Source organism: Vidua macroura, chromosome 21 (genome assembly GCF_024509145.1).
Source record: "Vidua macroura isolate BioBank_ID:100142 chromosome 21, ASM2450914v1, whole genome shotgun sequence".
Taxonomy (NCBI): Eukaryota; Metazoa; Chordata; class Aves; order Passeriformes; family Viduidae; genus Vidua; species Vidua macroura.
The window spans coordinates 10887186-10912261 of NC_071591.1; the positions used below are offsets into that span (position 1 = coordinate 10887186).

General features: G+C 57.5%; 1 protein-coding gene across 4 annotated transcripts in view; it reads left to right on the forward strand.

Moving 5' to 3' along the window:
• Positions 1-25076, forward strand: part of EXD3 (exonuclease 3'-5' domain containing 3) — a 254817-nt gene that overhangs the window by 224031 nt on the left and 5710 nt on the right. For all 4 annotated transcript variants that reach the window (XM_053996258.1, XM_053996259.1, XM_053996261.1 and 1 more), the window contains one exon: positions 19703-19793. In XM_053996258.1, the coding sequence (XP_053852233.1) occupies positions 19703-19793 (91 nt within the window). The remainder of the gene's footprint in view (positions 1-19702; positions 19794-25076) is intronic.

Genomic DNA, 25076 nt, shown 5'->3' on the forward strand with positions numbered 1-25076 from the left:
AAGGATGAGGATGAGGACAGAAATGAGGATAGGGATGAGGGTGAGGATGTGAATTGGAATGGGAATGGGGACAAGGATGAGTCTTCTTGGCAGGGCCTGTTGTAACAGGACAAAAGGTGATAGTTTTCAACTGACAGAGGAGAGATTTAGATTAGATATAAGTTTTTTACAATGAGAGTGGCGAGGCCCTGGCACAGGGTGCCCAAAGAAGCTGTGGCTGCCCCATGCCTGCCAGTGTCCAAGGTCAGGCTGGACACGGCTTGGAGCAGCCTGGGAAGTGTCCCTGTGGAAGGTGTCCCTGCCCATGGCAGGGGGTGGGACTGGATGGGCTTTAAGGTCCCTTCCAACCCAAACCAGTCTGGGATTCTGTGGTTCCATTGTTTGAAAGCAGACTGGAGCTCAGGGGCTCTCTGGGATGCCTCACTGGGACTTGTGGAGGTGCAATGGGCAAACTCCTAGCACTTCCAACCATCCATGGAACACATCAGCCAGGACAGACAGCACAGGTGGGGCCTGCTCAGGCATGGACACCTCCTTCCTCAATGGCTGCATCAGCCCAGGAGAACAGTCCTGCTGGGGCTCCCCTTGTCCCAGCATCCCAACCCTACCATGGGTTTTGAGCTGGTGACACTCACTGGTGGCAGCTCCATGTGCCAGGAGCTGTGGTGACTCTGCCCTCAGCCCTCCCTCAGTCCTGAGGCCCTCCTGGCCTGTGAGTGGCTCCATTCCCATGTGTCATCCCTTTGGCTCTCTGCAGAAGAGCTGTTTGCTGGTGTGAAATGTGGTGTCAGTTCCTGGCTGTTTGGGTGCAGTTCTGTGCTGTAGTGGTGCTGACATGTCCTGATGCCACATGTGTCTGTCCCGGGGCTGCACTCACTGAGAGCCCCATCACTGTTACCCCAGAGCTCGGACGTGCAGTGACACTGCCTGGCAGGAGCCCAGCCCAGCCCATGGCCCTTCTCTTTCTTGTTCTCTTTCTCTCCCAGCTATTCCCATTACCAAGCTGTGCTCCCTTTGCGGTTCATTCCCACCAAACAGGCTGTTTCATGCTGCTTGAAAGGATTCACTGCCCTTTGGCAGAGGTGCCCCTGTGTCCTGACACCCAGAGCTGTGTGATAACAATGCAGCCTTGCCACCCAATACCAGAATCCAGGGATAAACCGTGGCGGGCCCGTGGGCTGCAGATTGTTTGCCAGGATGGTGATGAGCTTCCCTCCCTGTAGGGCTGGGAGTTGGGATGGTTCCTTTGGGAACCACTGTGCCACCCACAGTCAGGAGGACCGGGACACGGGGACACCTGCCCACACGACCCCACTGTGACCCTGGCCCGGCGGGCTGGCTCTGTGTGGGCACAAATTCACAGAGATGAGCTGAGTTTGAGCCGACACGAGCCCGGCGTCATCTGCTTTACAGGCGAACCAGCAGAAGTCTGGTCCTTCGGTTTCTCTCCAGGCACCTGAGAGCAGCCAAATCTCGGGAGTGCTGAGCACTTCGGCAGTGACTGCAGCGGTGCCCGGTGGCCCGGGGCAGGCCGGGCCAGCGGCCATTTGGCCCAAGGCGGTGCCGGGCGGTGCCGGGACGGGGGCGGCCGGAGGGGCCCGATCGCACCTCGGCCGGAGATGAAAGAGCCGCGGGCCGGGAGATGAAAGAGCCGGCGGGGCCGCGGCGGGCGAGCACGGAGGGGAGGGGAAGCCCCGGGAGTTGCTTTTCCTCTCATCTCTGCCGCGCAGCAGGACGGCGACAGCCAGGGCCAGGCGTTCCCAGGGCCCCCTCCCGGCTCCGGGCTGAGCATCCATCGGGGTGCTGCGTGGAGGAGGGGAGGCTCTGGGCTGTCTGCTGAAGGAGAAGGGCTGCAGGGGGTATAATAATCTCTCTTTTCATAATTTTTGTCATGGGGGGATAAAGAGCCCCTGAGACAGAGACTGCGGTAATCCTGGGGACAGCCAGAGTCACCATGAGCCAGGCAGATGTCCCCTGGGCTGCTAAGGATGCTCTGCTCCAGAGGCCCCTTTAATCTCCTGCACTGGAGCCGTGTGTCCCCAGAGGCTCCTGCAGGGCAGAGAGAGCAGAGGTTGGCACTGACAGGCAACCTCGCCTTCTCCAGGAAGCCTCGGACCTGGAGGTTTGGACTTTGATGTGCTTTGGGCTTTGAAGCTGAGTTTCCAAGACCAAATGGCAAGCTACTGCTCCCAAAATATTCTCCCCAGGGACTTGGTGAAGGTCTATTTTTCATTTATTTGTATCACTTTTGGATGCAAGAGCTTGTACAAGGATCTGGGCTCTTGCTTTGAGGTGCTTCAACTGTGCAGGTACCCACAAAACGGAGCTGAGCAGGAGCAGTTCCCACCCAGCTGCTACCTCCAGGGCAAACACCAAGTCTGCTCACTCCAGCAGCTCAGACAGAGTTCCGAGGGGTTTATCCTCCAACCCTGGCCCTGTGTGTCCCAGAGTTCTGCCAAGCTGCACGATTTGTGGTGGCCAGGGGCCCTGACTGGCTATGGCCACAAGCAAAGGCAGTGAGTAACAGGGCACTGATCCCTAACACAGCAGGAAGGGTCCAGGCTGCAGGAACCCACAGAGAGTTGTGTGAAGATGCTGATGGAGCCAAGCAGGTCTCCAGCTTGGCTTCTGCATGACCCAGACTGCAATGTGTTCATCCCTTCATGGACTGGCTTGAAAATTTGAGCGAGTCTCTTGTTGCAGCTTATACTGTTGTGTTTGCAATTTCATTGCCTCAGGGTTGTTTGGTTGGTCCTGGACTCCTTGATTGGGTTCAGGCAGACCTCAGGTGGGGAAGCAGAAAATCCAGAGCTGCCCTCTAAACCAGCCCTCTGTGTCTCCTTTCCTGTTTATCACTGCTCTCCCTGGTAGGTCCAGGGCTGTCACCTGCCCTGAGAACCACTCTGTGCATGGCCCATGCTGGACCCACTGGATGCCTGGAGCTGTGGAGCAGGTCTGGGGAGCTGGGCTGGGCTGAAGACACTGGACAAACTGTCCCAGTTCCTCTCTCACAGCTGCAGCAAGTCTGACAGTGCTCTGCCTGCTCCTCCCTGGAAAACACCAAGCTTTGCAGGGTTCAGTTGGCACTCGGAAGCCTGGGGACAGTTGCCTGAGGGACAGCTCCGCTCTGTGCCTCCCCTCTGCACCAACTCTCCCTCCTCTTGCCTCATCTGCCCTGGATACTGGGTAAGGATCTCTTCTCATCTTGCCCTAAGCCTCACAGCCCTGACCCTGGCCCTGGCTCAGTTCCTGGCTCAAAGGTGCTTCTAAACCAGGGGTAGCTAGCAACAGCTCGCCCACCTTTGTCTTCATCACAGGGACACGTGGCAGGGCAGGGCAGGGCAGGTTTGCCCTCACCTCTCAAGCACCAAGGCACCTGTGTCAGGTGAGGAACTAAACCTGCCCCAGGTTTCCCAGGACACTAAGAGTGAACCAAGAGCTTTTGAAACCAGCCCAGAATTACACTGGGACAGAGCCTGCATTATTGTGCCTTAGCTTCCCCATGAATTCCAGTCCTCTGACATATTTAGATCAAACCTGATGACCCAAATCTGACTGCAGCAACTGAGAGGAGAAGTGACCCTCCAAAAAGAGCAGCCCAAAGAGCCCTTGCGTGTGCTTCGGGCCACCCCGGGCCGCTGCACCTATGCACAGAGGAGCAGCCAGGCAGCACAGAAGTGATTCACTAGCTTTAATTCAATTACTTTGCAAGGCACCTCATCGGGATGCACAGCAGCGGGACGGCTCCGCGGGCTCTGGACGCTGTCACTGACAGCCTGTGTGAAACAGCTCAGTGGGCTGGGGCCAGTAAACGTGTGAACAGAACCAACCTGCCCGTGTGCAGCGGGACCTGCCAATGGAGCTGGGGCAGCAGAGGGTCACCCCATTGCTAGAGTGGGCCAGCAGCTCATTGGGGGACCTGGAAAAGCCTCACAGCCCTTTGGGACTGGAAGGTTGTGGGGTCAGGGAGGAAGCTGCCTCCAGAGCTGACTGGAGGTGGAGGTAGGCATGGAAGGAAACAATAGAGAGGAGGGGAAAGGACTCATCCCTCCTTCCTGCTTCCCTCAGTAGAAGCATGGACCTAGTTGAGGTTCCAAGGCAACATGAGAATCTGGAATTTGTAGGGTCTTGCAGGGATGTGTCCCCAAGTGTGGGGCTCCTCAAGAATTTAGCATCTGCTGTGGCCTTGGGCACCTCTCAAGCCCACTGCCCCAAGCTGTCGAGGGTATCCAGCCATAAATGAGGCCGAGCAGGTATTGTTAATTTGAAAAAAAAAACAAAAAAAAACCCTTTTCACTCTCCTCTGGCCTTTTCTTTATCTCAGCCCTGAGCAGCTGCAATGCCCTAGACCGGTCTCATTTATTTAAAAACTTGAATGAGGAGGCTGCTATCACAACTGTTCACCTCAGAAGATGTCTGCCAACATCTGGGGAAGGGAGTCCCAGCTCCAGGTGATGCCTGTCCCATCCCTGCTGCTGCCATATTCCCAGGGAGGCCAGAGCTGCTGTGCTCAGTGCTCATCTGGCCACTCTGAATGCTGAGCTGGGGCTCAGCTGTTGTGCAGATGGGTTTTTCCATGGCCCAGTGATGCTTTCCCAGTTTTGCTTCCCACCTTTCAGGGTAGCCTGAAAACGAGTGGGAGTTTCAGACCTTGCAGAACCTGACCTGCTTTGGTCAGTGGTGGGAGAAGAACCAGCTTGAGCCCTGCAAACTGCTCAGGGGGAGCCTGGGGGAGCTGATGAGGGTCTGCCAGCCTGGGGACAGGAGACAGCTGGGGCAGTGTGCCTAGGGAAGGGCTCCCTGCAGTGCAAAGCCCAGGACAGGGAGTCCCCCTTGGCCTCCACCTTCAGCCCCATCCACCTCTCAATGCGGGGTACAAGCCAGGGGGACCCCAGGCACCCCGGGATGGGGAAGAAGGATCCCTCACCCTGGGGAGAGTCCTCCTGCTGCAGCCCAGCAGCTGCACACGGCTGACCCCACCCGCAGAGCCCCTGCCACCCCTCGCACCCGCCGGGCTGGCAGGCCTGGGGCAGGCGGGGTGGGCTGGCCCTGGAGCCCCCACTCAGTGCTGTACGCTTGGGTTTTCCCCACTCCTGGGAACCAAGCGTCGGCTTTTGTTGGCAAACAGAGCGTAGCTTTCATGTGAAAAGGTTAGTACAGTATGTTAGTTCCTACGGAGGGGATAATAGAGTCTGATTCTCACACCCCCGGGGCCGCGAGGTGACAGCAGCACGGGAGAAGGGTATTTAACACCTTCGCCTTGGGAACCTTTTCCCTTCCCAGAGTCCCCCCGCCTTGCCAAGCGCTGGGAGGAGGAGGAGGGCGGTGCAACGCCTTTGTCTCAGCTTCCCTCGCGCCCCGATCCCACTCCACTGGCACTCGCATCCTCACAAGCTGGTAGAAGAGCCTGGGAAACAGTCGGACAATAGTTCAGGATCTGGCTCCCTGTCACCGGCTCGTGGTGTCACAGTCTCCCCAGCTGTGGGCACACAGGGAGGGTGTGGGTTGTGGTTCCCAGTGGGAATGGGGTCTCTGGGGGGCCATAGGGATGAGCCCCCTTGGCGTGTGCGCTGCATGGGGGGTGGGTGCCCTGTCGGTGTCCCCACAACTGTCACCGCCCTTGCTGCCTGGCAGCCGTGTCTGTGCTAGGACTGGGGCTCACGGTGCCACCTGGGGCACCCTCAGGTTCGATCAGGATTCAGGGACAGATAGATCCCACAAAGCCTGGACAGGGCAGCACAGCCCAGGTGCTGCACAGGGACGATGTAAAGACCCTGCTGCCTGCCTTGCTTTTCCGAGAAAAGTCAAGATTTCTTTCTAAATCCAGCCTCCCTCCCCATCCCACTGCAGTGAAAGGAGAAGGACGAACCCTGTGAGTGTGTGGCACCTAGGGACAGCCCTGCATGTGGCTGTGACCCCCTCCAGGGCTGTCAGCCATCCACAGTCACATGCTGTCAGGGGGACCAGACACAGATTGGTGTTGCCATTTTCTTAGAGGGGAGCATTTAGTGAGGGTAGGCACAACACCAGAGTGAGGGTTCCCAGGGGTGACTGAGAGCACAGTGACAGGAACCTCGGCCCTGGGGCCTCAATGGGCCAGGATGAAGTTCCCCCAGAAGCTGCTGCTGCTGCTTGCCTAACTGAGGGGGCAGAGCTGGATTAAACCCATGGTTGCTGTATGTATTGAGGGAGTTCAGTTCAGACTGCCCATGCAGGAGCTGGAATGTCCTCAGAGCAGGAGAGACCAGTTCTGCCAAATTCCACCCCATGGCATGCCAAATTACAAATGTCACTGCTTGGTCTGTCACACTCCTCCAAGTCGCAGGGCAGACACCTTCCCAGTACTTATTGATCCTGATCAGAAGTGGTACATTTTTGGAGTAATCCTTTCCTGAGCGACCTGGTTCTGATGCTGAGGTTGCCCATGGGAAACCAGCAGCTCCCCAGCCCCCAGCACTGCCTGTCCCTGGTGCACTGCTTCCACTGGGCTGTGCTCAGGTGGGACAAGGGATGCTGCAGAGCAGTAGTTCAGTGCCACCATGTCCCCTCCATGAGGCTGGGTCAGACACCAGAGCATCAGGGGTGGGATATTTTTGCATCTGGTCTGTGCCTGCTAGAAATGAGGTGGTGAGAAATTGCTGCAATTAATGGCCAAACTCAGTGTTTAATAATGTGGAGAGCTGTGCCAGCTCACTGTCATGAGACCTACCCTGGACATCCAAATGATTTTAGGGGCAGTCTCCAAGCTGCTGTGCCCCAGACTGTTGCTTTACAGGGCTCCTCACCCCTGGAACCGCCTGGCTTCACTGTTCAGCTCTTTTGTGCTATTTTCTTTTTCTTCCATTCTTTAAAATAGCAGGATGACAATTCTAGCCTCGTTAGATTTTCTGCCCGCATTTCTTGAAGGAGCCGCTGCCTCCTGCTGCTGCAGGCTGTGCACCCTGGGCTGCTGCCCCAGCAGGTACAGGGACCCCAGCTCCCACGGTGGAGAGTGCACAAGTGCCAGGGGTGGCACTGCCACAATGGACCTGTCTGCATGTCCCCTTCTCCAGCTGTTCCAGCCTGGATGCCTCCTCCAGAGTGGGAGGCAGCAGTGGACCCATGCTGGCGTGGAGGGGTTGGAGAGGAGCAGCTTGTCCCTTGTGGTGTGTGGGTTCACGTCATCCCTACACCCAAGGAGCATCCTTCTGGGTCAGCCTGCACCAGCCCACTCACATCGGAGGGGATGATTTCCAGCTGGGATGGCCCAGGCCTGAGAAGCAGACATTCCCTTGCTCGAGTGTGCTGAAATGTTTAATTAGAGTTTAACAGCAGCCTGGGAAAAAGATGTCTTGTCATATTTCTGGGCTGCATTTTGCTGTGGGGCCGCGGGCTCCGTACTGGAGTCGGGTCAGACCTGTGGCACAAAGAGCCCTTTATGAGCCTCTCCCCGCACTCGCCCCGACCCTGAACTTTCCCATCAGCTGCTGGCACAGTGCCCTCGCAGTGCCCGAGAGGGAGCCAGGGATGCAGCGCGCCTCTTCCTCAGTGCTTCGGGGTGGTGCTGCAGGAGAGGGAACGCGGGGAGGTGTCTTCAGGAGAGGACATCCGTCTGTGCTCGGACCTTGGGAGAGCCCGAGATGCCCTGCTCTGCTGTGGCCACGGGCAGGCAGTGCGCTGGCCGCGCATGTGGCAGGACGCCGGGATTCGTCAGGATGGGACCTGGGGACACGACGGTGCCTGTGAGGGTCCCTCACCCAGGTGTTTCTGAAGGTGCAGCCCACACTGATCACAGATTTCATTTCCGAGACCCCAGCAGGACTCAGTCCTCAGTCCTATTCCTCTGCCCCCACAATGGGAAAGGAGGGGAAGATGCTCAGCCCTGCCCAGCTGGTGGAGGCAGCAAGGTGGCAGGACAGGATCCTCAGCCCGCTCCATCACCCCCTGGGCACTGAGAGGGCCCTGGGGAGCACAGCCACTATCCCAAGGAAGCTGGAGAGGAATGTGAGGAATGAAGCATACACCTTTCTGCTCCAACTTCACCCCCACAAATTGCCCATCAGCATTTTTCACTTGAAGGTATTTTTTTCTGCAGGGTGAAATTACAGTTCTGCCAACACTCACCTGCCCACGTCCTGTCCGTCAGGGAAAGGGCAAACCCAGATATGGCAGGGTCAGATCACTCCTGTCATCTGCCCCAACTTTGCCTCCTCCACTTGGCCACTGAAATAATAGACAGCAACTCCCTTGAGGCCAGCAAGAGCAAAAAAAAAAAAAAAAAAAAGCCACATTTGTACATTATTGCCCCTTTTTACCTTTTTGTGTGTGTGACACAAGCCTGTGATGCTGTAGATCACTCCCTGCACCCCCTGCTGCTGTAGTGAGGAGCTGTGGATGGGTTGGGCCCCCCATCACACCATGGTGACCCCACATGTCACCAACATGCTGGAGTCATGTTAACACATCTGGGAGGTGTCAGGCTGGGAACATGGGGAATAAGTGCCCAAGGTTTCCTGGAGTTTGTTCTTATTCTGGCAGCAGCAGCTCTTCCCCTGCTCCCAGGGTTTTCCTCTCGCTGGTCCCAGCTAGCAGCCAGTGTGGCTTCTCTCTGAGACTGCTGGGGAGTCTTTTGGAGAAGTTGTGTGTGAAGAGCTGGTGTTTTTCCTCAGGATGTGATGCAGATGGTTGATCTCAAAGAGGGTGGTGGTCCCTGTGAGCCCCTCTGTGCTGGGAATGCTGCCTGAACCCAGCTGTGCAGTGTCATGCTCTGCTCACTGTGGGAAGAGCTGCACCCTCAGGGTACATTGAGCCCATGCCTCAGACAGGGACAGCCTTCCAAAAGTGCTTGGCAGCAGTCTAGGGCTCACCCAAATCCACCCCTTGTCCTGACAAAGGTTTCTCAGTAAATGTTGGGTAGCCCATGGACCTTCCCTCATGGCATGTCCTTCAGCCACATCCAGAGGTGTGAAATCCCAGAGGTGACCAGCGTAAGTCCCACCCCATGAGGGGTTGTCTAGGGAGAAGGATGCTGGCACACCTGCAGTGAGACACTGGGCAAAGAAACCCAGCACAGCACAGGGCTTCTCCTCCTTCTCCTCCTCCTCCTCCTCCTCCTGCTCCTCCTCACCTGCCCATGGGCTGCCTGGGAGCAACCCCCTACCCACTGCCCAGGACCCCAGGGTCCCAGGAGTCCTCGGCTCAGGGATGTCCCCATCAGTGTGGCACACTCCATGACACCTATTGAGCCCCAGCTTGTTCCCAGTCTTCCTTGGCCAAGCATAGGGTACTGCAGCCCTTTTGGACCCTGTCAGGATGGGTTCTGCCTTTTCTCTCTGGCTCCCTCCCTACACTCTTTGTGCCCAGGTGGTGGCAGTTTTTGGAATAGGCCCCTCACCGGGACCATGCCCAAAGTGAGAATTGGTGGCAGGCCAGGATAAATCAGTGGCCCATGTTCTGGGGACACCCCTCTGTCCTCAGACCCAGCAGTGAAGGCTGGCCTGGGGGACCAAACACCTTCTCCAGTGCCAGTGGCACAGCCACACCACTCATGGTGAGGATCGTGATGGTGGTTTTGATTTTAGGAGTTTAAGATTCTGCTTCAAAATGAAACTATGCAGCTCTCCAAGCTGTGGGGAGCACAACCCCCTGGCACATCCCAGCTGTTGCCACACAGCCAAGGGAATGGATCGGTGCTCATGGGCAGGGCAGGGAGCAGCCTCTGGACCCTGCTGGAGCTGATTTGTCCACCTGGGCTTTCCCCATCCCACAGCCTAGGGTGTGCTGACCAGAGGGACAATGAGCTTCCCACAGTGGGATCTGGGGAGGTGAGGAGGTGGCCAAGCTGCCAGCAGTGCCACTTCCCCAAAGTGTCCAGGACCCACGTCCCACCAGCCTGGGGGAGCCCAGCCAGCAGCTCCGTGCGTTCTGCAGCCCTTTGGGCTGAGCTCAGCCTGGGGCTGAGCCCTGTCTGGGAATGAGCTCAGCCTGGGGCTGAGCCCTGTTGGGGATGAGCTCACCGTGGGGATCATCCCATCCTGAGGCTGAGCTCGGTTTGAGGATCAGCCCAACCCGGAGGTGAGCCTAGTTTGGAGAGGAGCCCAACCTGGAGTAAACCCTGCCTGGAAGTGAGCCCAGCCTGGGGGCTAATCTCAAAATGTGGGTTAATCCTGGGCAAAATGTTTCTGATCCCATTTTCAGGTCTAATCTCAGACCAGTGGCAGATCCCAGCCTGGATGCTGAGCCCGGCTGAGTTAAACCGGGGGAGCTGAGCCCAGTTCGGGCGCTGAATGCAGCCCAGCCCAGCCTGGGTGCTGAGCCCCGCCAGCCCGAGCTGCTGTTCCTGGCTGTCCATCCCTGGGGTGGGTGCCAGCCCAGCCCAGCACACCAGGATTAAGGGTCCCCCACACCAGGAAGGGGCACCGTGCCCCGGGCAGCACAGCCGCATAATGCCCGGCTTGTTTGTGCTGGGAGCCTCCCGCCCCTCCTCCAGCGTTCCCAGCCTATTCTACCTTATGTGTAGGAACTGGTTTTTCTTCCTGGGCCATTGTTTCCGCTGGATTGGGTAGATTGCTCCAGGCCTCGCTCAGATTTCCTTTCTCACGCTTTTTTTTTTTTTTTTTTTTTTTTTTTAATATTCCCGTTTTCTGCGTCTGCTCCTACTCTCCCCCCCAATTAAAGCAGTAGGCGCTGCCCACTGGGACGGGGCCTCACCTCCTCCCAGCTGTGCCCCTTGCTTACTGGCATTGCCCAGGACCAGGGGCTCTCCGTCAGTGAGTGCAGCCCCTGCCCTGGCCAGCCTGCAGCTACACACGAGCTGCTCGGGCCGGAGTAGCTCAAGTTCCCATTTTGCTGCAGCTCTGGCCACTAAATCGGGTTTATTTGCTTTAACAAATGGAAACGGATGGGGCGGGTGCAGCCCCACAGCGTCAGCATGGGCTCCTGCAGAGCACCTGGTGGGTTGGGGGTGCAGGTGTGACCCCAGGCCCTGAGCATCCCGCTCCCCTGGCACAGAACTGAAGTCTAGCTTGAGAAGGGACACCAACGCTTGGCTGCTGACCTGGGTGGTGGCCTGGTGAGAGTGTGGCAGGGCTCTTCTGCAGCTCCACTTGTGATGAAGTGTTCCCGACCTCAGAGCAGCTGGAAGCGTGGGGACCTGGCCTGCAGAGCTGCTCCCCAGCTCCTTCCCTCCCTGCCACAGCATGCTGGGAGCCAGGAGGATGTCCCAGTGCCTCGGGTGATGCTGCCCTCTACCCGGAGGTCTGGCACGGTGATAGGGAAGGGCAGATAGAGCTCTGATGGTATCTGGTTCCAGCTGGGGAAGGCAGTGTGTTCCCCGGGGGCCTCTGCATAGCAGACTTGGGTTCCCAGATAAAAATAGAAGCTGAAACATGAGCCCAACTTCCCTGGTTCTGCCTCTGCCCGCACATCCTCACCCCACTGAGCTGCAGTGCTGGCTTGGGGAATCAGCCCAGAGCAGCCCCAGGACTCCCCAGGGAAGGCAGAGGAGAGGGCAGCAGTGTGCTCGGGGACCAGATGGCCATGGAGGAGCAGAGCTGGCCAGCCACCTGGCCCAGGGTGGCCCTGGCCATTTGCACAGGGCTGAAAACTGCTCTGGGGAAAAGCAAAGAGATGAGGATACAGCTTCCAGCCAGGCACAGCTTCCCCAGGCAGGGGAACAAGCCCCTGATGTACATCACACAGCTGGTCCCAGGACCTCAGTCAGAGGGAGGACAGCTGCCTGGGGAAGCCAGAAGGAGCTGGAATAAGGGTGGCTGTTGCTTAATACACAATAAAGATAATTTCCTAAAGCTTGTCCAGCCCCAGGAGCACAGACACAGCCCCCAGCTTGGCTGCATGTCCAGGGGAAGGTGCAGCAGGGAAGAGGCTTCATGGGCTGCCCTGGGGATTCCTGGTGCCCAGCTCAGGCAGGACGCTGGCTCACAGCACAGCCACTGAGCCCTCAGGGGAGGACGAGCAGTGCTGGTGCCTGACTGTCAATGACCTGAGTATGGGGATCCTCTAGACAGAGAAAAGCTCCGTCCCTTTGCAGTTTCCAGGGCTCTGACTCTCAAGGGCAGAAAATGTATCTGAATGACCTCTTCCATTTCTGGTGCCAAAACATGTTGCTTCTGAACATCTGGGGTTGCTTGGTAGCCAGATTTCCACCTGCATTTTAGTTTTGGAATATGAGCTGGCAGGATGTGGACCCTCGCTCTGTTTTCAGTGCCAGGCAATTCCAGAGCTTGATTTGCGTTTTTTTCCCAGCCCTGAGGTTCATCAGCTTCTGGAATCCTCTAACCAAGAGCAGAGCTCTCACCTCCAGCTGGATAAAACTCAGTAGCTTGATAAGGAGGAGCAGCAATGAGCAGCAATGAGCTGCATTGCAGGGAGCTGGGTGAGTTAACCCTTCTCCTGCTGCGGCACAGACTCTGGAGCAGACTGGAGCAGGAGGTGGGTGTCCTGGAGCTCCATGACACAGGAGGGGCTAACCTTCACCCCAGGGTTGGATATGAAGCACATTCACAAGGCAGGAAAGTGCTAGCGTAGGGCTGGAGGAGCAGAGGCACCACATGAGGGTGGGAAGGGACAGCTCACACCCCGGCCCTGGCAGCTCCTGGCAAAGAGCTCACCCTAAAGCCAAGTCTTCAGGGATGCTACGTAACCTCGTTAGGAGGCAATTATTACTGCTTTGCTTTGTTATTAAACTTGCCATGAGCCTGTCCCGGAGCAGCACCCATGTGTTGGGTGCTGTATAAACAGGGCTCACGGCTACAGTGAAGGTTGGGTCAAGGGTGCTGTGGCAGTTTCAGCTTTTTGGGGCACCCAGCCCAGCTGGGAAGGAAGATGAGCAAGTGAGACTTGAGGTAGCTGAGAGGCAGCTGGAGGGATCTGAGGGGGGATGTGTGCAGCAAGAGGCGGGTTGAGCATAATTTTTTTTTCCTCTGGGAAATTCAGCTTTGCATTTGGGTTTACATGTAGTGTGGGGTGAGATTCTCATCACTGCAAAGGCCTTGAGGTACTGAAAAGGGCTTTGGTTGTCACCCCCGGCAGTGACAGCAGCGGGATGGGGTTTGTGGTTGGGGACTGGCAGTGTCTGTGCTCGAGGGAGCAGGAGTGCAGCGGGGGAGAGAAAAGCAGAGGCCACATGGCCTGCTCCCATCCTTGCTGCATGCCAAGCCCGCTCCACAGCCTCCACACCTTATCCAGGGATGTGCCTGTGCTTCTTCTCCTCTCTTCCCATCGCTGCCCTTCACCCCAGCCCACGAGTCACCTCTTTGCTCAGAGCAGCTGCAAACTTGCAGGTGGCAATGGAGAAGAGGGTGCCCTGACAAGAAGCTAGTGGGAGCTGGGGGGACCTGAAAGGGAGCCAGCAGCATCTGGACTGCACAGACAAGGAGGCAGTGGGAGCTGGGGTGCCCCAAGGAGAGCCAACAGGAGCTGGGGTACCCATGGAGCCTCCAGGGCTCTATCACCCTGACCCACTGTCTCCCCAGTCAGAGGAGCTCCACTAATCTGCCCGTTTCAGCCATGGCTGATGCTCCCAGACAAGCAAGGCCCGTGGAACTGTCAGGTGAGCCTTTCCCAGAGCTTATGCAAATGATACTAATTAAAGGCATTCTTATCTGTTTGATTTCCCACACCTTTTGCCTCGAGGGGGATAGAAAACTTCATGTTTTAACTCCATATTTCATGGCAGTTGGAAGAACTGCCTAGGGAAAGTGTTGGGAAATGCAGCAGGTCACTCCTGATGAGAAGAATTGGCTTATGCAAGTGTTGAAACAATTTATTATGCATGAGAAACCTTCCAGAAATGGATGACTAATAGCAAAACGGGAGCAGAGAAAGCAGTGGGAACACAGTACCAGGCTGGCATGGGATCCATGTCATCTTACCAGCTTAGCAGGGTTGGGCTAGGTCAGCACTTGCCTAAGAGACCTCTCGGAGTACCTGGCTGGCAGTGAGGGAAGTGATGTCAATGATTCAATAAACAGAGCCCTTCCCTCCTTGTGAACCAAACGGCCTCTGGTGCCAGGATCCCACTGGCAGCCCTGTGTTTCCACTGGCAGCAGGTTTCTGAGCCCAGATGGCCATGAAATGCCTGCTGCTGGGTGTGCAGGCAGGTTTGGCAGAGGATGCCCAGGCTGCATTTCCGTGTGGGAGCATCACAGCCCAACTCCCAGGCCCTGGGAGGAAGAGCAGCCCTGGTGCTGAGGGCACTCAGGGCTGTTGTGTGCACAGAGAGCCTTTGCCCTCTGGAAGTACCAGGCTGACACCCATTATCTCCTCTGCTGCTGGGGAGTTTGCTGGTACCCAAGGACAGGCACTGGACCATTGCAACAGCAGGAGCAGCAATGTGCACCTTTATTATTCCCAGGCGCTGGTGATGAGAGGATCAGTGAGGAAAGCTCTTGGCATAAAGGGGAAGGGACATGGCCCAGCCAGCTGCTCTCTGAAAATCCCCCTTGGAGAGATGGCTGTCCCCAGCACTGCACCCAGAGGTGGCCTTTGCACCCATAGGGAGTGGAGATCTCCAGTGGGCTGAATTGCTGAGTTTCTGCTCTTAGTGCAAGGACCTCGAAGGTGCTACAGGGCAGAGCATTGCTAGAGGAAGAGGAGAGTGTCTGAAGGTCAAAGCTGTGGGTGCAGCAAGGGCAGCTGAAGTCACTTGGGAAAAATGTGAGACAACAGACATGTGGGCAGATGAGCATGGTCAGCTCCTGAGCTCTGCTTCACATCTGCTGGGTTGTTAACTGGTTTTCTTTCACTGCCCTTCCCACCATCTCCCACCTTCCTGGGCACTCTGCTTTGGGTTGTAGGCAGGAGGTATGCAGAGGCAGGTCCATAATTCCTGGCCTTGGAGGTAATAGAGGGCAGCCTCTGCTGAGCCTGGGCATCCTGCAATCTGGGGAGGTTTCAACTCTCGATAAGTCCCTGAAAGAAACTCCTGGATGCTCAAGGGCTGTGCTTTCACAACCAAAGGGAGAGTTGCAACCTCCATCCGGAGGAGTGGCCCTTTCACCAGGTGATACCCATCTTGGAGAGAGGGAGAAAGAGGAGAGGGTAGGTGGTGAGTAGGAAAAGAGATATCACTGCAGGTGGCTGTTGAGTAGTCCTGTGATACAGTGAGCAGAAGACACCCAAGGAATTGTCCTGACATGAGCTGCCCTGAATTGCCCCAAAGAGTTCACACCGGGCACTGTTTTCCTTTACAGCAGGTTGGATCCTTTACACTGAGGATTTCCCAAGCCAGGAGCTCTCCAGGCAGAGAGCTGTGTCTCACTGGTAAAACCCTGCCAAGGAGATCCCTCAGTGATGTTGGCCTGTGATGTTTGTCAGCAAAGCAGGTGGAAGGAGCCCTAAGGCCCAGAGGCTGTTCCAGGGTGGCTTCTCTGGGCAGAGGTCAGCATCACCAAGGTGACTCAAAACACTTTGGGGACGCAACTTTTAGAGATATCAAAGGAAGGAGCAAAACTGACTCCAGTGCTGTCTGAACTGCTCATCTTCCAGGTGTTTTGGGTACTAGCCTACGTCCGCCTGAGCTCATGCTGCCAGCCTTAGCCAAGCTCACACTGACTTCTGTAGCCCTTTTGGAGTCACCGAAGGTTTGGCTCTTGTTATCTGCTGAACTTGAGTTTTCTTTCAGCTTCTCAGCTCCATGGGTGGAGGTGCAGAAAGAGGATGGGATGCTGAGATGGCCCTGGAGCTCCAGGCTCAAGCATCCAGTTGCTCGAGTCCTGGGAGGTTCGTGCGTCACTGCTGCTGAAATCCCCAGCCAGGAGGGCTGGGAGAGGCAGGGATCATCCTAAACAAAACCAGGGCGCCGGCTGGGCTGCCAGCATTGCAAAAGGACGTTTCACCTGCTTCATCCTTTTTGGTGGCATAGGCAGGGAAAGCCTCAGTGCAGGAGGGGCTTAAGATGCTGGGGCTGGGGACAAGCACCTCGCCGGCTCAGGGAACAAAATCCACACCAGTGATAAAACCACGGTCTCAGTCCAATGACATCACTCCTTCAAATCCCCATGTCACGCCCTTGGTGGTGACAGCACAGAGCTGGCTGGGCTGCAGTGCCCCTCTGGATGATGGCCTGAGGTGCTGGGGAGGAGCACACGGGTGTGGGGGTGACAGTGCCGCACACGAAGTGCAGCAGCTTGGCCAGGATGCACAGACAGGCACAGGGAGAGGGGACAGCAGTGAGGGAATGCAGCGGGGACCACGGCTTCCTCTGCGATGAGCTGCACCTGCTCCTCATCCTTGCCACGGACACGGCAGCAGAGCCGGGAAACGCAGGGGAGGTGTCGCAGTCGTGTCCCCCAGACCAGGTAGGGAGCCTGAATTCCGCAGCAGCTCCATGTCCCGACTGCCGAGGGGATCGGAGCAGGGACACGCCGGTCTGCTGCGCTCCTCGCGCTGGGCAGGGGCACCGGGCCGGGCTGATTCACACGGGGAGCCGGGGGCCGGGCTGCCGTGGGAAAGCGCGCCCGCCATGGCTCCCGAGCGCCGGGATTGCTTCAGCGGGGCTGCAGCCAAGATCCATTTCACAGAGGGCAGAGCAGATCTCGGCTGGGATTTACCAGTGACTAAGCATGTGCTGGCACGGGCTGCCCCAGCGTGAGAAAGGCAGGGCTGCTCCTCCTCCGAGGTGTGCCCGCCGCTGCCCTGCACCCCACTGCCCCGGGGCATCGGGCACACTGCTGTGCCACAGGGACACCCGTGACAGCGGACTGGGTGCCGCTCAGAAGCCTCTGGGGGCTGCAACCCCCCCAGTGCTCTCCTCCCAAGCTGGACTCTGCCCTTTCCTCATCCCTGAGGCCAGGCAGGATGGCATGAGCAGAGACCCTGCATTCAGCCCACTCAGCACATCAGGCCCCAGGCAGGACTGAGGCATGGGCAGAAGCTGACACCCCCACCCCAAGCCTAGCACAGGGGCTGGGAGGACCCCGAGATGTTACAGAGATGCCAAACCCGTCTCTGTCAGGTCATGGCCGCTGCTCAAAGCAGTTGCACCCCAGGCAATGTTCCAAGATGCCACCATCTCCTGCTGATTTACCTCATGAAGATTTTTGGGGCCACAGCTAATCCTGCCACGATGGATCTGTAGAAACCAAACTTTTCTGAGAAGAAATAACCATTCCTTCTCCAGCAGAAAGGCCCCCCACTTCCCTACCCTATATACAAAAGATACACACAAAAAACTGTTCCACATCCCCAGGAGCCAAGCGTCAAGCCTGAGGCCACCACTGGTCCCTGCAAAGCAGCCGTGCAGCCCAGCCTGTGGAAGTGGCAGCCTTCCCCACTCACTTCATCTCTTTTGGCTCATTTTGGCAAGGCATTTAAAAAAATTAATTGCAATTTTTTATTGCAGCTAATTGATGCTGCTGCTTAAGTGGCTTATCTGCCTCCTGAGCTTGTACTCTGTTTTTGGGAAGCTGAAGGTGGTGAAGGCCCTATAGGGGTGGCATGGGGCACAGAGCCTCTTGGCAGCACCCAGCAGCCTCAGAGAGTGGAAAATGCCAAGATACTCCTGTGCTGCTGGGCATTTCTGGCCCAGGGAGTGAACTGCCCCTAATTCTCAACAGTCATGAATTTTAGAGAAACACAGAAATTCGTGCAAGGTCACTCTGTGCAGCCAAGGGGGACAAGAAGTCTGTGCCCAGCATGCTCACACTGCTGCTCAAGAACCTGGTGGGCTCCAAGCTGCCAGGGTTGGGCATCCTGGGGGATTTGGTGTGTGACAGAGGGCAGAGGAGCCCCCACATGTCCATGCCAGCAGGGAGGGCAGGGGAGGAGGGTGTCCTTGGGCCCTGCTGCACCCTCCTTGCTGGCAGTTCAATGGACAGCTGATCTGGGAGCTTCCTGGAAACCTCTGACTCTCCAGTGCTGCCACCATACCCAAGAGGTACCATCCTCCACCCCCCATCCCTCTTCAGCATGCAGCCCATTGTCACCATCATGGGCAGTGGGACCAGCACATGTCACCAGCAGCTGCCTGTCCCTTCCACCTGCTGCAATCCCAGCTGTGAGGGTGTGGGTACCTGTTGGGGGGTGGCATCTTGGCTCTAGGTCCAGCCTGTGCGAGCTGGGATGTCCTCAGGCCTCAAAGGGACCATCCAATGTCTGGTCAGGCTCTGCAGAAATTCAGGTTCCCACAAATCACAGCATCATTCTGTTTCTCTGGGCTTTCACCCAGATGCATTTCCCAGGTCCCTGGGTTTGAGGGTGAGACCGAGGAGGGCTTTGCCCTGCTCAGGGCAGGGGGACATGCTCAGCCCCCCATGGTATCAGTACTCTCATCTTGCCCCCAGCATAAGCAAGGAGCAGCGCAGGGCTCTGTCCCCAATTGCTCGAGGGGTTGTTCCCTGGTGCGGCTGTGCAAGTCAGAGGATTGCAGCAAAATCCACCTTTTAAAAGTGATGCAGTGTTTTCCATGTCATTTGGGTGCTTCCAAGATCACCCCTTGTCCATCTCTGTCTGTCTGTCCATGCTGCTGCTCTGCAGGGCTGGAGCAGTGGGGCCTCAGGGAACTAAGCCCAGGTGTCCTTTGTAGCTGGAAGGCTGGGGATGTGTGCTGGGACGGGGATAGATGGGGAGTGTGTGCTGGTTTTGTGGAGGCTGCCAGTGAGAATCACCTCATGCTGCAAGGCAGAGCCAGGACATGGTGGCAAGCTCGTTTCCAAACAAATCACCCTGCCCCGTTCCTCCTGCAGGCAGCTGTGTGGGAGCAGGGCCATCGCTGCCCCATGCCATGAACCCAGCATTGCTCCAGCCCCAAGCCAGCAGAGTGGCTGCCAGCCCACACCAGGGCCTGGCTGGGAGCTGGAAAAACCTTTCTGGTTTCAACAGGCTCTGGAGCAAAGCCCCTGGCAGGGAGCTGACTTGTTCTGGTTAGTGAAGTTGCTCACCTCTCTCCCTCCTTGCCTTGGGTGCTTGGAACGCTCTGCCAGCAGAAAACAGCCCCTAAAAACAAACATCTGACAAAAGGTGTTGTGGTACATCCCAACAACCAGCTCCTGGCCCAGGAGGGAGGGGAGAGGAGAGGGAAGGTGTCAGGAAGCCGGCTGTGAAGCTCCTGGGGAGCTTTAGTGCTGCTCACTCTGAGCAAGTGTGTTTGGCTGCCAGCTGCACCCTGTGCTTAGCCCCAGGCTCCATCCCTGGGTGCTCCTCAGCACTGGGATTTAGGCAGCTTTTTGGGGTCCAGCACCTGGCACATGTGGGCACTCAGAGACCTGTCTGGGTACATTTTGGCAAACAAAAGGTGGGGTAGAAAGTGTGACTCAGTGTTCACAGTGCTGCAGCAGAGCCAAGCCAAGCAGAGCCAGAGCCCAGAGTGTTTTGGGGTCCACAGCCATCATCCCCAGCATCTGTCAGACAAGAGAGATCAAATCTTGAAGCCACAACCGAGACTTTGGGTGTCTGCTTGATGCTTTAAGGCAGCCTCGTTGCTGGTGTTTTCTGGTCAGGGAGCCAGGGTGGGCAGCAGTGCTGGCAGCCTGGCTGGAGCCGTGGCTGAGCACACACAGTGGGAGTACCTCTGGAGGGGGTCTTGGGCTTGTGGCTGGTGCCTGTGGGACAGGCCTTGCCCTGGTTTCTGTGCTGTGGTGCATGTGATGGGGGCTGCCCAACTTGTGCCAGGGGTGCCCAGCATGGGTTTGTGCCCTGGGCAGGCAGGAGGTGCCCAGGGAGCACCATGGCCATCTCACTGACCTCCCCCTCTCTCTTCTCTCAGGTATGCAATTGCAACAAGTACCTGAAGGTCTCACGGGAGGGGATGAAGCAGCTGGTGGAGAGCAGCAAAGCGTCAGGGGAGCACAGTGCAGGTGAGTGCACTTCCCTGGGACTCACTGCCCTGCACAGAGCAGCACCATCCCCCTGGGCCTGGGGGTCTCTCAGAGGGGGATCGGCGTGCCCTGCCATGGGGTGCAGACCCACAGAGCTCTTTCAGGTCTGGTTTATGTCTCTGCCCTGGCTGCCTTGTCCTGCCCTGCAAGGCACAGGGTCATGCATGGGACTGCCCAGCCCGGGGAGTTGGTGACATGCCAATAGTAGCTCAAGTGACAGCCTGAGGCCTTCATCATCTGAACGTGAAAAACTCAGCTTGGGTGGTGAAATGCCTCCTGGCTGGGGCTGCTCACAGTGCCTTCTTCACCTGCCCAGCGCCTTCCTCACCTGCCCAGCGCCTTCCTCACCTGCCCAGTGCCTTCCTCACCCACCCAGTGCCTCACGAATTAGGTCAGGCTGCAGGGAGGTGAGTCAGTGCTGCCTGCCCAGCCAGGCTCCAGCGGGCTCTGGGGAGAGAAGGCTCCTCCATAGCCCAAGCTGCATTGACCCACACACACTCCTTCCCACAGGGAGACACATTTTGGTGGCAAACGACACCCGTCGCAGGCACACCGGAATGGGAACGTGCCCCTGCTGCAGCTCCAACGCAGCCTGGGCTCTGCCCCAGCCCTTTGGTGCATCACTTCCCTGTCTACTGACAGCAGGGAGCAGAGGAAAGTAGCAGCTGCTGGGTGCTCCTGGCCGGCTGTGGCTTTGCTGGGAGCTGCACATGCGGCACTGGGGATGAGGAACGTGGTGGGGCGGCTTTTCCCATGGTGCCGGCAGCCTGGGAGTGCTGTGCTTCCCCAGAGGCCGGGACATCCTCCCCAGCGGTTTCTCTGGTGAGGGCACTCTCTGCGTGTGTACCCAGCGACCAGACGGGCCAGTTCAGCCAGTTTCAGAGTATGGGAAATAGAAATGCTGTGGTTTGTGTTCAGAGTGAGCCGTTTCCCCTTCCCCCTTCGGGATGAGGTTGATGGAGCTGGGAGGGTCTCACACAGCACTGTGGCTTCCCCACACAGACTCTTTCAGACCTTGCTCTACTCTTTACACTCCATCTGCAACACCCCGTGTCCCCATCGGGCCGTGCAGTCTCCTGCTGGGTCCCCCAGGTACCTGGGGGGGTTCATGGGGAAGGAGCAGGTGGGACCCCTGCGCTGGCCATGTCACTCATGGCCTTGTCAGGGAGCGTCCTCCAGTGGGGAGCATCCTCTGCCCTGGAGCAGGCAGGGGCAGGGACCAAAGGTGCCACAGCATCCCCAGAGGGTTGGTGGAGACATGAGACAGAATCTGTGATTCTCAGACAGGTGGGCATAGCAGAGCTGGAGACTTGCCAGCAGAGTTCCCTGTGACCCAGGGCTCTGGCCCCATCCTGGGAGTTCTATTTCTGTTTGGATTTTGCTAGGAGCTGCAGTGATTGCAAGTGTGAGCTTGACTAGGTTGCCCCTTAGGTCAGATATTCAGGAAGACAAAGAGGAAGGGTTTGTTGACAGTGTTCTGTCAACGCTTGGTGGGGACAGTGGTGGCATTGGAACAGACTGGGTAGCCACAGAAGTGGTCATTAAGCAAAAATCTCACCTATTCCCTGATTTCCTTCACATTTTCCTGCTGAAGGAGTTGGTGGCAGGACCTGCTCTGCCCTTGTCATGGCCCAATACATGGCATGGGGGTGTTCAGCACCCACAGCCCACACCAGGACTGTCCCCTGTCCCATGACTCCAGCCCAGGCCGTGTTGTCCCTGTCATGGCCCTGTGCATGGCTCAGACCATGGCCAGGCGCTGCTGCTTGACAAGAAAATGCCTTTTCCCTGCTCCTGCTGCCAGGCAAGGAGGGAACCTCCTCCCACGAGGGCCTCACCTCTCCAGTGCTGGGGCAGATGAGTGATGGGGACAGATCCTTCAGGACCACCTCTCAACATAAGTCTTGGATCTGGCCCAGGTGCTCCCAAGTCCTGGTGTTCAGCTGCAGCCAGTGCTGCTTCCTTCGGTTCCTGGATTTTTATAGCAGGACTTCCAAGTGATGAAAGGCCAATTATTCATCCTGTAATAGCTCACTCTTACTTGGACCTAGGACTTTCACAGGTTTTAGGGAACATAATCCTTGACACAGCCACATTTTTCCCTGCATGAAGGTTTTGACAGAAGTGCTGCAAATAGTTTCAAGCCCAGACAGCTTTGCCCTGTGATTTCCCAGTGGGATGCTCTGAGCAGCTTAGGTGCCTGGAACAGACAGGAACAGAGAGGGCAGCAGGGCTGTGGGTCACCACAGGGCACAGGCAAGTCCTCACTGGAGGCAGTGACAGATTGTGGCTCCCAAGTGACCCAGGGGAATGGGCTGTGTCACAGCCTCTCATATGGTATGGGGAACTCTTGCTTAGTCAGTACAGTAAAACCAGCTGGCATGGGACCCCAGAGCTCAGTGGGTGCTCTGCCAGATGAAATCTGGTCTCTGGGAAAGGCGAGGATGTAGCACATTCCATCAGGTTGGGAGCTGCCAAACAGAGGAGGTGAATTTAATTGCAAAATCTCCCCTCACCATCTAAAATGTGCTGCAAAAGAGGAAAACAGTGGATCCTCCTGCTCTCGGGTCTGTGGTGCTGACCAGGCAGGATGCAGCCTCCACTCCCATGCTGGGTGGGCACCCTCCCGGACCAGCTGTCAGCGCTGGGGCTCTGGACACAGGTGCAGGGTAAGTCCCAATGGCCCCAGCGGTGGCTGGAGGAGCAGTCAGAGTGTCCCTGCACTGGGTGGCAGGATGGCATCGGGCAGTTGGGGCACCCACCATGCCCCTGCCAGCCTGAGCAGTGACTTGGGGTTTCTTTCCTTTCTCAGCCCTCGGCTCCACCCCGAGCCTGGGGAAAAGCCAGAAGAGATGGTTCGAGGCAGGCTGGAGGAAGAGCTGCAGGCCACAGTGTGGGGAAGGCTGGGGTGGCAGCAGGACAGTCCCTCCTCTACAGCCACCACACTGGGGCAGCTGAGGGCATGGGCTGGTGGGACCCACTCCCCTTAGCCAGGAGCTCTGGTGGACAGCAAGAAGAGCCCCCTGCATGCCCAAAGCCCTACGGCTGGAGGCTTCCCTGGTCTACAGTATTTGGCTTTGCTGTGAGCATCACACTTGCCTTGTTGCCATGTGGGAAAGATGTGAGATCAATCCTTGTGCTGTCCCGGGAGTATTCTTGCACCCATGGATTCTCACTGCTTTGTACCAAACTCCATTTATGGGGCCAAGGCACCCCCATTGTCTTGGGCTGCTCTGAATATTTCTCCATGGAAGGGGATGAGTTCCTGAGGGGTTGCACCCCTGGATCCAGGGGATCCCCTGCCCCCTTCAGCCACCCCATGCATTTAGACTCTCTCTTCTCCAGGGTGCAACAGAATAACAGGAGCACCTTCACGTGCCCAGACAGGGCAGTGATGGGACCGGGGGCTGCAGTGGTGAGACCAGCCAGAAACACCCCCCAGGCTCAGCTGGGTCCTGCTCTGCCAGCTTTCCCTCTTCAGTGGAATTCACTTGCTCATATGGAGAAGCAGGGCAGGGCTGGGAGCAGCTAGCATTTTTGTGTGTGCTGGTTTGCAGAGCTCTGCTGTGCCTGCTAACAGGGGCGCTGTGCCCAGCGTGCCCCAGGAAGGAGCTGGGGGCCATTCAGAGCCGGGGGCCATTGCGTGCTGCTGCCCAGCACTGGGTACAGGGGCTGGCAGGGTTCTCTTCACAGCGGCACAGGGAGATGAGAGCAGCTGGAGCTGCCTCTTGCTTGAGCTCATCCTCCCTCCTCCACCCTGGGAACATCTTAAGATCACGGCCAGGCTGCTGCAGCCCAGGTTGCACAATCCCGGGTCCTTTGTCCTTTGCTTATCTGCCTTATCGAGGAGGAAAAGATAACCAGCCATCTTCAGTGCCCTGCAATCAGCACATTTCTCAGGCTCGTAACTCCTCTTATCAGGCTGATCTCTCACCGAGGCCGAGGTTTCCCATGCACCTTTGTACTCCAAGAATGCTCCCAGGTCTGTGTTCAGCCTTGTGCAAAGCCTCGACAAAGCTGTGAGCTTTCTCCCCACCCCCCCAGCCCTGGCTGCGGCTGAGCCCCGCACACCGCTGTGATGGCCCTGGCTGTAGCGGGCGCAGGGCTCGGGGCTGGCGCAGGGCTCGGGGCTGGCACAGGGCTGCCGGACCCACAGCCTCTCCAGAGGCAGCAGGAGCTGCCAGGTGCGCTTGCCTGAGCCAGCCGGGACAGGCACCCAGCTCCTCGCCCCGAGGCCTTGGTTCGGGCAGGGGTGACACAGAGGGACCTGGGCTAGAAACAGGGCCCGTGGGGCAGGATTTTGGGCAGAAGTACCTGGCTTCTTGGGAAGTTGTTGACTACCTGACACTGAAACCCTGGGGGTGCCCAGGGCTCACACAGTGGGGACAAGTTGTTCCCAGCCAAATCAGGGCTGGGTAGGCTTGGAAAGGGGAGCGGGCACAGGTTCAAAAGAGGATTGCCCTGATCCTGCTCTGTCTCATCTTTCCAAACCCTGCTGTGCCCTCCTGTCCTGCTGTGGAAGTCCCGGTGCTGTCCCAGTAGTGCTGACCCAGCATTCCAGCATTGCAGCTGACACAATAGGCTGGTGGGACTACAGGTCACCAGTGTCACCATCACGGTGGCCTTTCAGTGTGACCCCCACTAAGAGCCCCTCTGTGTGGGGGAATGTGCATGCCCTTGCCCACAGTGGGCAGCCCCTGTCCTGTCCCATGTCTGTCCCACTGGGCTCAGTCCTGTGTCCATGAGCAGGACCTTGCAATGGGGCACATGCAGTGCAGTTCCTGTCTCATCCCTATCTTGGGACAAGTCACTTTGCCCGCACAGCCTCCCTGTGGCAATAGTTCAGGGGTTTTGTGGAACTACCAGAGTGATCCCGGTGGCTGTGGGTCCCAGATGCTGCCATGTCCCCCCAGGTGAAGGGACTGTTGGTCCCTTGGACTGCCCAGAGCCTGTTCAGTGCCCAGGGTGTGGGATGGACCTCTGGCGTGGGTCTGCCCCACTGACTTGGTGCTGGTGACTGGGGGCTGAAAGAAGAGGATCCAATCCAGGCTGGGGAGTTCCTGCTGCACCCACCTCATGGAGCATAGGGCCACCCCACCCTGGGGCATACAGTAAGAGTTTGAGCAGGGCTGCTACAGAGGTGATAAGTGCATGCAGAGGTGGGATCCCACCGCTGAGAGTGGCCTTGTTTAGCTCAGGAAAGAACTTGATGCAGAAATAAGCAGAATGGGGGTGCTGCAGCATCCCCTCTCCCCTGCACAT